The sequence below is a fragment of the Oryctolagus cuniculus genome, chromosome 7, assembly GCF_964237555.1.
Source record: "Oryctolagus cuniculus chromosome 7, mOryCun1.1, whole genome shotgun sequence".
Lineage (NCBI taxonomy): Eukaryota > Metazoa > Chordata > Mammalia > Lagomorpha > Leporidae > Oryctolagus > Oryctolagus cuniculus.
Genome location: NC_091438.1, coordinates 136,861,569 through 136,875,659, shown reverse-complemented (window position 1 = coordinate 136,875,659; position 14,091 = coordinate 136,861,569). Strand labels below are relative to the sequence as shown.

The window sequence follows — 14,091 nt, the reverse complement described above, 5'->3', positions numbered from 1 at the left end:
GGCTCCAGATCAGCTCAGTTCTGGCCGTTGCGGTCATTTAGGGAGTGAACTAACGGATAGAAGACCTCTCTTCTCTCTCTCTCTCTGGCTTTACCTTGCTCTGTAACTCTGTCTTTAAATAAATAAAAAAAAAAAAAAAAAAAAAGAAAGAAAGATCATTCCTTCATTCAATAAATACAAATGTCTACAATGTGTCATTACTGAGGAAGGACTAGTGATGTGTAGAGAACAACACAGGAGATTCCACATCACATAAGGGGTCTTCAAAAGGTCTGGGAAATGCACATAATGAAAAACATATGCATTGCCGGCACCGCGGCTCACTAGGCTAATCCTCTGCCTGTGGCACCGACACCCCGGGTTCTAGTCCCGGTTGGGGCGCCAGATTCTGTCCCGGTTGCCCCTCTTCCAGTCCAGCTCTTTGCTGTGGCCCAGGAAGGCAGTGGAGGATGGCCCAAGTGCTTGGGCCCTGCACCCGCATGGGAGACCAGGAGGAAGCGCCTGGCTCCTGCCTTCGGATTGGCACAGCATGCTGGCCATAGCAGCCATTTGGGGGGTGAATCAATGGAAGGAAGACTTTTCTCTCTGTCTCTCTCACTGTCTAATTTTGTCTGTCAAAAAACAAAACAAAACAAAACAAAACAAAAACATGCGCATGGATTTTAAAATTTTTTTGTGTCAAAAATAAACTTATCTTTTAATCCATTTTCTCATAAGCTTTTTGAAGTTCCCTTGTAGAAAGACATCTAATGTATAATCACATCCATCTCCTTTCAAGTCTTCCTTTAACAACCCACTAGAAGACACTTATCCCTGAACTCCTGTAGAACTTAATGGTAAATGTTTTCCCCTCTCCGCAGAAAAGAATATTTCCCCTTTTCTTCACATTTTTTAATTTTCTTGATTATCAATGACAAGTTCATCATGTCACTTACCACTCTCCCTTGCATTACTGTAACTTGCACATTTCTTACCACCGCTACAATGTACACATGGAAAGTATAGGATAAATATGATTTGTCTTAGTATGCTCTACAGTATTTTGCACACAGCAGACACATGAATATCAGTTGGATGAGTGAAAAAAATTCAGCATTACAGACAATTTAAGGGAACCAAAATGTTTAGCTATGAAAAACTGAACATTGTCTTTGTGAAGGTCTTAATAAGATTTAACAAGGATCATAGAAAAACTTAAAATTTCAGGGTGCAGGCCGGTGCCGTGGCTCACTAGGCTAATCCTCCGCCTTACGGCGCCGGCACACCGGGTTCTAGTCCCGGTTGGGGCGTCCGATTCTGTCCCAGTTGCCCCTCTTCCAGGCCAGCTCTCTGCTGTGGCCAGGGAGTGCAGTGGAGGATGGCCCAGGTGCTTGGGCCCTGCACCCCATGGGAGACCAGGAAAAGCACCTGGCTCCTGGCTCCTGCCATCGGATCAGCGCGGTGCACCGGCTGCAGCGCACCGGCCGTGGCGGCCATTGGAGGGTGAACCAACGGCAAAGGAGGACCTTTCTCTCTGTCTCTCTCTCTCACTGTCCACTCTGCCTGTCAAAAAAAAAAAAAAAAAAAAAAATTTCAGGGTGCAAAGTCAGAAATAAATTCCTAAATACCATAACACAACAGCAGTGTGCCTCTTCTGTACATTAACTATCAACAGGCTTCCATTAGAAACAAGGTTTAGATCATCCTGACACCCTGTCAAATTTATCTCAATGGAACCCCTCCCATCTCTGGCACAACTGGAGTAAGAGCACGTGTGGTTATTGGTTTCTCTTGTGTTCCCTGTCCTCCACCGTGGCAAGTAACTGAAAACTGCCAGGACAAATCACTCCAGGGAGGTGCCCCGCAATTTCAAGATTACCTCTGTTGGTTTCAGGTTCATCGAGTATCACAAAGGAATCTTCATCAGCACCCAGCTGTGGTTTAATGGAAACATCAACTCCCAGCTGCTTAAGTCTATCCAGAGTGAACCGTCTCGCTTTTTCAGGTGGCACAGCGGCTGTTGATTTAGTCTGCTGCCCGGGCTCTTGCACTTTCTCCTCTGCTTCTTCTGCTTTTTTCAGGTTGTCTTCTCTCTTCAGGGCATGAGGTTCAGATGTGATGGGACTTCCAGCCTGACATTCCGCACTGTCATTCCTACTGGATTCCTGTTGCGACACTACGCTGTCCCCAGGTAAAGGTCCAACATCACTCTGCTTCTGTTTCTCCTGAACTTCTGGCTCCTCACTTCTCACCAAATCGTTCCTAGAAGACTCATCTGATCTAGTAGTGATCTGAGGTTCCTTTGAAACCATGGGGAGTGCATTAATTTCCGTTTCCGATTCTATGCCTGTTGTTTGTTCAGAACCTTTGCATTGGCGGTCACAATCCATTTCAGTTGCATTTACAGTGTCTATGATTTCTTTGTGATGGCTAGACTGATATTTGGATGACCTAGAGCAGGGAAAAGGACATAGAGTTGAAAATTATCTTCATTGTGAAATATTCTCATTCCTTAGTTCATAATCTGTTTCAATGGAGTTAGGGATCTGAACTTTTTATTATGACACATCTTGCTATAAAACCAAGAGCTCACAAAAATTATAATCACAAAGAAAGAGGGTTCTTACTTCAGGAGTGTCATGGGATTTCCCTGGCAAGTGGGCCGGGGTTTACGTTTGAAAAAGTCATGAATGGTTTTATTCTCAGGCATGTGATATGGAAGATTCAGTGCAGACTCTATAAAAATGAAACAAAACAAGCAAATACATATACAGTATATTCTGAAATATCACTTCAAATAGTCACCAAATAGTATAACTGAAGACAACACCAAAAATAGAATAATCCTTCCTTCAACATAGGTTGGAGATGGGGCCTGTATTGTGGCTCATTAGGTGAAGCCACCACCAGCATCCTGTATGAGCACCATTTCAAGTCATGGCTACTCTACTCCTGCACTTCTGATCCAGCTCCCTGCTAATGCACCTGGGAAGTCAAGAAAGTGCTTGGGTCAGGGCTGGTGCTGTGGCGTAGCAGGTAAAGCCGCCATCTGCAGTACCAGCATCCCATATGGGCACTGGTTCGAGTCCCTGCTGCTCCACTTCTGATCCAGCTCTCTACTATGGCCTGGGAAAGCAGTAGAAGATGCCCCAAGTCTTTGGGCCCCTGCATCTTCTTGGGAGGCCTGGAAGAAGCTCCTGGGTCCTGACTTTGGATTGGTATAGGTCCAGCTGTTGCAGCCAACTGGGGACTGAATCAGTGGATGGAGGACCTCTCTCTGCTTCTATTTCTCTTTCTGTGTAATTCTGACTTGCAAATAAATAAATAAATAAATCTTAAAAAAAAAAAAAAAAAAGTGCTTGGGTCCCTGCCACCCATGTGGGACACCCAGATGGAATTCCTGACTCCTGGCTTCAACCTGGCCAAGATCTGGCTGTTGTGGCCATTTGGGGTGTGAACCAGCAGATGGAAGATTTCTGTCTCTGTCTCTGTTTCTCCCTCTCCTCTCTGTTCTGCCTTTCAAGTAAAATAAATAAATCTTAAAAGAGAGAGAGAGAGAGAGAGAAAACCTCCCAAAGGGATACTGATACAACCAGTCCATAAACCCTTTAAAAATTCTTGCAGGACTGGCACGCTGTGGCATAGTGGGTAAAGCTGCCGCCTGCAGTGCTGGCATTCCATATGGATGCCAGTTCGAGACCCAGCTGCTCCACTTCCATCCAGCTCTCTGCTATGGCCTGGGAAAGCAGTAGGTGATGGCCCAAGTCCTTGGGCCCCTGCACCCACGTGGAAGACCCAGAAGTTTCTGGCTCTTGGCTTTAGATTGGTTCAGCTCTGGCCATTGTGGCCATTTGGGGAACCAGCAGATGGAAGATCTCTCTCTGCCTCTGCCTCTCTATAGTTCTGCCTTTCAAATAAATAAATAAATAAATCTTTAAAAAAAAATCTTGCCTCCACTACAATTCTGAAGTTTTCTCAGTTTATACTAATGTTCCAAGGGCTTTAGAACAATGGCTATTTCCCAAGATCAAATCTAAACTTAAACTTGATATTATAATTTTTAGAGATTTATTTATTTATTTGAAAGGCAGAGTTACAGAGAGAGAGAGAAGGAGAGACAGAGATCTTCCATCCACTGGTTCACTCTCCAAGTGGCTGTACAGGCCTGGCCTGGGCCAGGCCAAAGCCAGGAGCCAGGAGCTACTTCCATGTCTTCCACATGGGTGCAGGGGCCCAAGCCTTTGGATCATCTTCCACTGCTTTCCTAGGTGCTTTAGCAGTGAGCCAAATCAGGAGTGGAGCAGCAGAGACATGAACCAGTGCCCATATGAGAATCCAGTATACCAGATGATGGCTTACCCTGCTGTGACACAGCGCCAGGCACATATATTATAATTTTTTAAAAGACTGATTATTTATTTACTTGATAGGCAGAGTGACAGAGAGAATGAAGGGGAGAGAGAGAGATCTTCCATCCACTGGCGCACTCCCCAAATGGCCATAACAGTCAGGACTGGGCCAGGCTGAAGCCAGGAGCTACAAAGCCCATCCAGATCTCCCACATGGATGCCAGGGTCCCAAGTACTTGGATCACCTTCTACTGCCTTTCCAGGAACATTAGCAGGGAGCTCGATCTGAAGCAGGTAGCCAGGACTCTGATATTTGATGCCTGCATTGCAGATAGCAGCTTAACATGCCACCACAATACTGGTAAGATATTTTAACTTGAATTCACATTAAGAATGTTAAAAAAAAAAAAAAAAAAAAAACCTCCAACATCCCAAGTTCAGCATACAAAGAAATATTGCGATTTGCCTCCGAGTTTACTGTGCCAGTTTGCATTACCTCGAATAAGGCGCTGAGTCTCACTGTGCAGTTTTTTCAATGCTTCTTTACTTAACTTGGCTGCCTTCCTTTCCTTAAAGACAAAAAGTGAGACTGCATTAAAAATATTATCCAGAAAGAGCTTCATCTCTCATAAGTTGTTCTCTCCATGAAAACAGGAGATGGGATATAAGCACAAATAAACTCAATATAAATATGAACTCAAGGAGCTCATTTATTTGTCTCAGAGAATTAATTCAATCCGATCAGTATTTATGTACCTACTATGTACAAAGCAGTATGACAAGTACCAGGAAAATATAGCAAAGTAAAATATTTGTTCCTAAGAAACACAATCTCCTGTGAAAGACACCAGTGTGACTATCTCACCTTCCTCATGCCGCCTTTTGATAACTCACTTTCTTCTTCAAATGAACAGACCCCATTTGCCAACGATGGTTCCTTTTTCTAAAAGAGATTGCAAATTGATTAGGACAAAAGCTATACTCACAAAGAAGCTGTCTTTGAAGATGACTTTTGTACTCCAACATCACATTAACAATAAGTCAATAATTTAATAGAAAATTTTAAACACAGCATCCTACTACACTTAAAAAGCAGATGATCTTACTCAAATGGAGCTTGAACCCTCATTTCTTACATCTCCACTTACATCCTTCCCTAAAGAGGGAACAATGGCTCAAAAGGAGCTAAAGAAAAATCTTAGGAAGAGAGGCTTCCACTCAGGACAACGTTGTGATGATGCCTCTCTTTGATACACCCCCAAGATCCTACTGAGTTCATTTCTCAGGGGCCACAGAATTGTAAAAGTTACATCTCTGCCCCAATATTTATCTGCTTCTTATCACAACACAAAGTATCTTACTTTCCACCGCCCATCATTCCTAGAAGAGCAATAACAAAGTACTAGTCTCCAAGCAAGTTAACATGTCTATCACTTGTACTGCAAGTTTCCAAAATTAACAGCTGAAAAACTTAAATCAATCTGTACACATTTTTCTTCAGTTAAACAAAATTAAGGTTGCAACAGTAAATCCAAAAAAATCAAGATCAGAAGCAGCTGGTTAGCTCCTATTGCAATCACGCTTCACTTGCCTTGTGCTTTTTCACTTTGTTTTTCACAGCTGCCCTTATTGATTCTAATGATTCTTCATCCTCCACTGGAGAGTTATTCTCTTCCTCCAATCCAGTTTCAAAAAGGTCTTTATTTGCAAGTACACAGCCACTGTCATTAAATGGCTGTTCCACATCATCTTCCTGGATAATACGTAAAGACAAAAGCGTAAGCGAATCATGTCACAATCCAATGCTTCACAACATATATGGCAAATTGGATCAGCCCATGTTTCAGACAAGTCTAGGGCAGCTAGAACATTCTCAGTGGTTCCTAACTCATAGTTAGCCTTTGAAGTCCAAGCTGTGATTTTATGCAACTGTCCAAAATTAACAGTAAATTTTTTAAAAAGTCAATTAAATACTTATTAAGCAATAGCATATAAAACTTGTGGGTGTTTTTTTCAGTTAGCAAGTAAGACTTCTGACTGATGGATACACTAAAAGATTATTTCAAAAGTTCATTTTCATCAGGTCAGAAGCAGTGAAAAATTAATTCACATCCTCACACAGAAAATAAGAACCCAGGGTTGGTGCTGTGGTGTAGCGGTAAAGCCACCACCTGCAGTGCCAGCATCCCATAGGGGCGCCGATTCGAGTCTCGGCTGCTCCACTTCCAATCCAGCTCTCTGCTATGTCCTGGGAAAGCAGCAAAAGATGGCCCAAGTGCTTGGGTTCCTGCATCCGCACGGGAGACCTGGTAGAAGCTCCTGGCTCCTGGCTTCAGATCAGAGCAGCTCCAGTCCACTTGCAACCATTTCGGGAGTGAACCAGAAGATGGAAGACCTCTCTCTGTCTCTCTGTAACTCTGCCTTTCAAATAAATAAATAAATCTTCAAAAAAAAAAGAAAAAAGAAAAGAAAAGAAACCCATTTGGAAGTGTCCTCTACATATCCAAAATGAAAACTAAGCCCAGGGAGGTATTGTGGTACGGTGGGTTAAGCTACTGCTACAGACATCCACATCGCATATCAGAATGCCTGGTCTGAGTCCCCATTACTCTGCTTCGGATCCAGCTTTCTCTGTCTGGGTAGGCATCAGGCGATGTCTCAAGTACTTGAGTCCCTGACTCCACATGAAAAGCTCAGATGTAGTTTCTGGACCCTTGCTTTGGCCTGGCCTAGCCCCAACTTATGTGGCCATCTGGGGGAGGGGACCAGAGAATGGAATATATTTCTGTCTCTCCCTCTGTCACCTTGCCTTTTGAACAAGTAAATAAATAAATAAATCTTAAAAAAAGAAAAAATAAGACCAATACGTTTTAAATCACACTCAATGCAAAATGGCCTATGCAAAGCTCTATTCAGGATGCAGAAAACACATCAAGAGTGAAAGCAACTTTTACTAAAATGTTAATCTACTTGAGAAATAGCAAATCATCCTTTAAGCATGTACCTCATGTTTTGTCTCCTTCTTTTTCAGCCGCCTAATTTTTTCCATCTTTCTCTCCTCTTTCTCAAGCCTTCTCTTTGACTTTACTTTTGCTTTTCCTCCAGTTCCTTCTTTATCACGTATCGATTTTCTAGAAACCTTGCTGTCAGCCATGAAGTCCACAGAGTTTCCAGACTGGAGATTCAGCTCTAAGCAAGGTGTCCCTTGAAGATTTTCCTGAGACAAAGACTCCTCTATGTCACTGTCCTCACTGTCTGCCAGAGTTTTGTAAGTCCTTTTGATTTTTCCATTTTTCCCAGTATATACATTCTCTTTATTTTCCTCTTCAGCACTGTCATAGGTAGCTTTCTCTGGAGAAGCATTTTTATTCTCTAGTTCAGAATCACTGTCCTGCAGCACTTTCCTGCTTTTCAATTTCTTACTCACAAACATCTCTTCATCTGAATCTGGAGGAAACATAAAATTTTCAAAGGTTTACAATCATTTGGCCTTCCTCCTAGCTTCATACTCCTGGAAAATATACCCAATTATACAAGCGTTACGTCACCTTGTGAAATTATGTAACTACCATTAAGAACTGATTGTAGCAAAGAAAATCTAAAAATACATTTTGAAAACATTTTCCCTGGTAAAATGTGTCTTACTGAGAAAAGCAATTATATATATTTACAATGTGTAAAGTTGTTCTAATCCCTCTGGCAGGTGTTAAAAATCCTTTTATTATAGGATGAATGCATTTAACCAGGCCATGTGGTGGCTGTTAGACATTTTACATTTTATACATTCAGTAATAGAATAGAAATGGATATTATCAAAAAGATATAAGTACTTGCTTTTATACTAAACAAAAGCCAAGCTAAAAACAAAGAGATTAAAGAAATTAGTTCAATTAACTTACAACCCAGGCCTCTTCTACTTCTAAAAACAAAAGTAATGCATATTACAAACCTCTTTCACTGAAGGTGCCAGTGGTTTCACAGCTACCCTGTCCACTGTCTACAGGACTGCCTGCTTCTTGTGGAAGGAGTTTTGAGTCACTGATTTCCAGGTGTACCTAGAAAATGAGAATATGAGCTAACAGAAAGCTCCAAGTATTGATACACAAAACATCATGGGATCATCAAGCTGAAAGAAGGAATGAACCAATACAATGGATCAATGAAGAGATGATATTTAGAATTACTGAAACAAAAACCAAAAATGTTTTGTGAGGACACTGTAAAAAGTTCTGGGGAAATCCAATTTTAAAAAGTTTATTTTGGGGCTGGTGCCGTGGCTCACTAGACTAATCCTCCACCTAGCGGCACCGGCACACCGGGTTCTAGTCCCGGTCAGGGCACCGGATTCTGTCCCGGTTGCCCCTCTTCCAGGCCAGCTCTCTGCTGTGGCCCGGGAAGGCAGTGGAGGATGGCCCAAGTGCTTGGGCCCTGCACCCCATGGGACCCAGGAGAAGCACCTGGCTCCTGCCTTCGGATCAGCGTGGTGCGCTGGCCGCAGCTCCCCAGCCGTGGCAGCCACTGGAGGGTGAACCACCGGCAATGGAAGTCCTTTCTCTCTGTCTCTCTCTCTCTCACTATCTACTCTGCCTGTCAAAAAAAAAAAGTTTATTTTGGCACAAAAAATTTTGAAAACCATGAACTTTTGAGCTTCTCAGACACTTTCGTAGGACCTAATATAACCAACTCTTTCAGTAACAGTAAATAAATAAAAGAATCAAGCATTTATCATGGCATCCTCAGTGTACCTAAATGATTGATAAAGGTAAGTTTTTTTTTTCTTTTTTTCAGTTACTTTTTCATTCTCAGGGTCACAGCAAATGTATGACAATCACTACAACACAATTCTCATGTTAATGTGATATTAATATAAAAGAACAGATTCAATGTAGCTCATAGATACAATTCTAGAAATATGCAATTCTAGAACTGTAATGATACTACCTTTCTCCCTTTCTTTTTAAATTTTTGATATAACTTCTTTTTATTTTGTTATAAGATTTATTTATTTGAAAGTCAGAGTTACACAGAAAGAGGAGAGGCAGATAGAGAGAAGTCTTCCATCCGATGGTTCACTCCCCAGATAGCCCCAACGGCCAGAGCTGTGCCGATCTGAAGCCAGGAGCCAGGAGCCAGGAGCTTCTTCTGGGTCTCCCATGTTGGTGCAGGGGCCCAAGGACTTGGGACATCACTGCTTTCCCAGGCCATAGGAGAGAGCTGGGTCAGAAGTGGAGCAGCCAGGACTCAAACCGACACCCATATGGGATGCCAGCTCTGTGGGTGGTGGCTTTACCCTCTAAGCCACAGTACTGCCCTCTCACACAGGTGCAGGGGCCCAAGGACTTGGGCCATCTTCTACTGCTTTCCCAGGCCATAGCAGAGAGCTGGATTGGAAGAGGAGCAGCTGGGACTAGAACTGGTGCCCATATGGGATGCTGGCACTTCAGGCCAGGGCGTTAACCCACTGCGCCATAGCGCCGGCCCCTGATATAACATATTTTTAATTTACCTTATAATCAAAGGCTTACTGCTTGACTAAAGAGTTCAACAAGTAAAAAGTAAAATGACCACAGTTCAGCAGGAATATAGGCAACGATTATAAACAATATTCAAACAAAAAGATGTCCATTTCACTCACATACAGTAAATTTTAAAAAACAATCACAGATCATTAAAACAATAATAGTATATCTATTTTCTATCACAAATAGAAAATGTGATTTTTTTTTTTTTGGGTCTGGCTTATTTCACTTAGCACAATGATCTCCAGTTGCTTCCACTTTGTTGCAAACATCAGAATTTCATTCTTCCTTATGGCTGAGAGGAAGTTTTTCTTAAGAGAAATATCCTAGTTAATCAAGGAAGAAATCATGGACTTAGGCTATCACAGTTTTTAGCAACCTTCAATTAAATAACAGAGCTAGGCAATGACATTAATGTCTGCTGATTTTACCAAAAAAGGAACAACACATTGTATACAGCCTAATAGAAGTACCCAACACCATCTATACAGCATTTGTGTCAGAATACTCACATCTGAATCTGATCAAGTCTGTAGATCCAAAAGAGAGAGCAGAGGAGCGTGTTCAAAAATACCAGACATACAATCTGGATGTGGGAAACTCGGGGCTGTGTTGTGGCACAGTGAGCAAAGCCACAGCCTGGGATGCCAACATCCCATATGGGCTCCAGTTCGAATCCTGGCTGCTTCAGTTCTGATCCTGCTCCCCTGCTAATGGCCTGGAAAAAGCAGCAGAGGGTGGCCCAAGTGCCTGGGCCCTGGCACCCATGTGAGAGACCCAGAAGAAGCTCCTGGCTTTGGCCTGGTTCAGCTCTGACCATTGTGGCCCTTGTGGGGTGAACCAGCAGATGGAAGACTTCTCTGTTTCTCTCCCCTCCCTGCAACTCTTTCAATTAAACAATATACAACATAAAAGATGGATATACATATATACCAAGAATTGCAATTGTAGACTGAATCCTTATTCAAATAAAAATCTGAAATATGCATGAGTCAAAGAAATCTGAATACTGACTAGATATTTTGCATAATAATATGGTCGGTTATCCTTTTGTGGAAAGCTCTTTGTCTTCTAGGAATGTGCACTGAAATATCTGTAGATTAAATATGTCATGGGGGTGTTTGGTGTAATACTTAATACACTGCTTGGGACACCTGCATCCCATATTCAATGCCTGGTTCAAATCCTGGCTCAGCTTCCAATTCCAGTTTCCTGCTGATGTGTAGTCCAGGATGTAGTAAATGATAGCTCAAATAGGTCAGTCTCTGACACTCATGGGGGAGACCTACACTGAGTTTCCCAGTTCCCAGCTTCAGCCTGGTCTAGCCCCAGCTGCTGCACGCATTTGGGGAATCAGTGGATTGGAGCTCTCTCTCAAAAAATAAAAACAACTAAAATTTTAAATAAATATGTTGGGATTTTCTTCCAAATAATCCAATGAGGGAAAAGAAGGTAGGGTATAAATTGATCAAGATCGGCCATGATTAGACAATAATCAAAATTAGGTGAAGGGATTATTACATACACCTCATTTGTATAGATGACATTTTCTAAATGAAACATTTTTAAATGTCACAAGTAAAAAAATCTAGGTGTTAGTGACTTGAACAGTTAGTGACCAAATTGACCCAAGATGCCAGGTCTCCTATCTCCTCAGTGTTCTCAGGGATCTGAGTTAACTTATTCATAAGGGAGGAGGGGGGCTGGCACTGTGGTTAAGCCACCACCTATGACACCTGCATCCTATATGGGCACGGTTCGCATCCCAGCTGCTCCACTTCCGATCCTGCCCCCTGACAATACACCTGGGAAAGCAGCAGCAGATGGCCCAAGTGCTTGAACGATTGCCACGCACATGGGAAACCTGGATGAAGCTCCTGGCTTCCGCCTGGCCCAGAGCTGGCTGTTGCAGCCATTTGGGGAATGAACCTGCAAATGGAAGTTCTCTCTCTGCCTCTCCCTCTCTGTAACTCTGACTTTCAAATAAATAAGTAAATCTTTTAAGAATGATAATAATAAGCAAGGAGGCCCCAGTATTGCAGTAAGGGAGGTTAAGCCACAGCTTGGAATGACCATATCCCATATCTGACTGTCAGTTTGAGTCCCAATACAGCTTCCTGCTAATGTACCTGGGAAAGCAGCAGAAGATGGCCTAAGTACTTGGGTCCCTGCTACCCATGTGGGAGACCCAAATGCCATTCCTGGCTCTTGGGTCCAGACTGAGCTATCCCTATCCAGCCTGGCCTATCCCTGGCATTTGGGGAGTGAACCAGCAGATGGAAGCTCTCTCCCCACCCTGCCTCCTGAATAATCTTTTTTTAAAAATATGAGAGAAATTACAAACAAATGTAATGTAAAAGGGTATAAGGCCTTACTCTAGTGGTTTATCAAATTAGTTCGTTGATTTCAATGTCTAGCTCAATTATTAAAAAAATATATAACACGGGTTGACGGTTATCATGTATGTGCTGATGGTCCCCTCAACAAACCAAAGCAGTAAGACTGTTAAGTTCTGTCTGTGGATGTGGACACTGACTTCAGGTAAGCACACAGCTCAATCCATGGGCATGCATTTAATCTCAGTTCTATTCTCGGCCATTTGCAACAGGACCAGCCATGTCCAACACTGGAGCCAGAAGAGACAGAGGGGTTTCAAGAACTCCCTGATCAATTAGTATCTTTAAAAAAAATCAAATCGGCCAACTATGACTCATGTCAGCCTCCTGCTGCGAAGTTTTCCGGGAACCAGAGACAGGATTAGGGTAAAGTGGGTGAGGCAGGATTGGATCTTGTCCTTATTTAAAATGTCCCTATTCTGTTCAATACCAAGTCATGAAACTTTTCGCAAAATTTTGTTTTTTAAATACTGCATTAAAATGTGGGTTGCACTGGGTGACTACTTTTTTTTTTTTTTTTTTTTTTTTTTGCGTCCTTTTAAATTTTGCTTCCAAGGCGAGAGCGTCTTGCGCTCCCGGGACCCAGTCGGAGAACACAAGGCGGCCTTCCTGGCCCAATTTCGAACTTCCTAACACCCCGCGCTCCATTTACCAAGAATCCCGCCCCGCATCCCCGCCGCGCGTTCGCCTGGGCCTCCTCTCATTGGGGGCGTAGTAAGAGGAGGAGCTAACGTGACAGGAAACGCGCCAAAGGGGAAGGCGGGCGGCAGGGACAGAGCCAGGCGGCAAGGACCGACCACCGGGACCACCGGGACCACCGGCCCGAAGCTCGGGACGCCTCGCGCCAGGACCCCCGGGAGAGGTCGCGAGCCCCTCTCAGCGGAGGCGCGCGCGGCAGCTGGCGCCCGCGCGGTGCACGCCGGGAGCTGTAGTCCTCTCAGCCCCGGGGCACCGGCTCTACCCCTGCCCCAGTCCACCCCACGGCGCCCGGCCTCCGCAGCCCATGTAGGAGGCCTGTGCTTAAACCCACCTCAGAGCCTTCCTCGCCCGTCATGGTTCCGGCCTCCGCAGCGGTCCGCACCAGACGAAGCAGTGCCGGGTTCCTGCAACCTCTGGCGCAGCGCCTCTCCCGCCGTCTCCAGCCTGGAAGCGGCGTTTGAGCTTTCGCGCCCAGCCGGGGTGGAGGACCCGCCCTCGATGATTTGCACCAATCCGAAGCAGACCTTCCATTCTAGGCCCCGCCCACTCCCGTCCCACCAATCACGAAGCTCTTGCGGCCGGCTCCAGGATGACGGTCAGTGTTGGCTTGGCGGGTCCCCGACTGCTCTTGTCAGCTGGGCTTGGGGCGGAGGCTGTGAGTGCTGGGGCGGGGTGCCAGGCGGCAGGGCCCACCGTCCTTACCAGGAGGCACCTGGCGAACAGTGCTTTGACTCTGGGCGCCGCCACAGCTCGGCGACTCACGTCACGCCCAAATTTAAGAGTGAGCTGGTCCCCTCGCCCCCTGCAGGATGTCCTGTGCGTGAATCTTTTCAGATAGAGTCCTGGGCCTCCATAGGGGTTTCTCCACTGACCGCAGCCTTGCAGCTGCTGGCGACCCTGTCTGGCCCTTCTTGTACCTGACACCATTGAATAAAAAACGTTTCTCCAGGGGCCGGCACAATGGGTGGTTCACTCGCATCCCACTCTGGAGTGCCTGGGGATGGACTCCCACCTCCAGCCCCCTGCTAGTGCACTGCGGGGGGGTGGGCAGAAGAGGATGGACCAAGTGCTTGGGCCTCTGCCACCCACCTGAAAGACCCGGATGGAGGTCTTGGCTCCTGGCTGATGTGGGCATTTGGGGAATGAACC

At 44.6% G+C, this 14,091-nt stretch overlaps 1 protein-coding gene across 1 annotated transcript in view; it reads right to left on the bottom strand.

Moving 5' to 3' along the window:
• The window catches only part of CLSPN (claspin), a 37,422-nt gene extending 23,990 nt beyond the window's left edge, over nucleotides 1–13,432 (bottom strand). Inside the window, exons 1-8 of the mRNA XM_002720690.5 lie at nucleotides 13,274–13,432; nucleotides 8,278–8,383; nucleotides 7,333–7,775; nucleotides 5,920–6,081; nucleotides 5,194–5,271; nucleotides 4,825–4,897; nucleotides 2,607–2,715; nucleotides 1,859–2,430 (exon numbers count right to left, since the gene is read on the bottom strand). Coding sequence (XP_002720736.3) covers nucleotides 1,859–2,430; nucleotides 2,607–2,715; nucleotides 4,825–4,897; nucleotides 5,194–5,271; nucleotides 5,920–6,081; nucleotides 7,333–7,775; nucleotides 8,278–8,383; nucleotides 13,274–13,297 — 1,567 coding nt within the window. The 5' untranslated portion in view covers nucleotides 13,298–13,432. The remainder of the gene's footprint in view (nucleotides 1–1,858; nucleotides 2,431–2,606; nucleotides 2,716–4,824; nucleotides 4,898–5,193; nucleotides 5,272–5,919; nucleotides 6,082–7,332; nucleotides 7,776–8,277; nucleotides 8,384–13,273) is intronic.
• Between the last annotated feature and the right edge of the window lie 659 nt (nucleotides 13,433–14,091).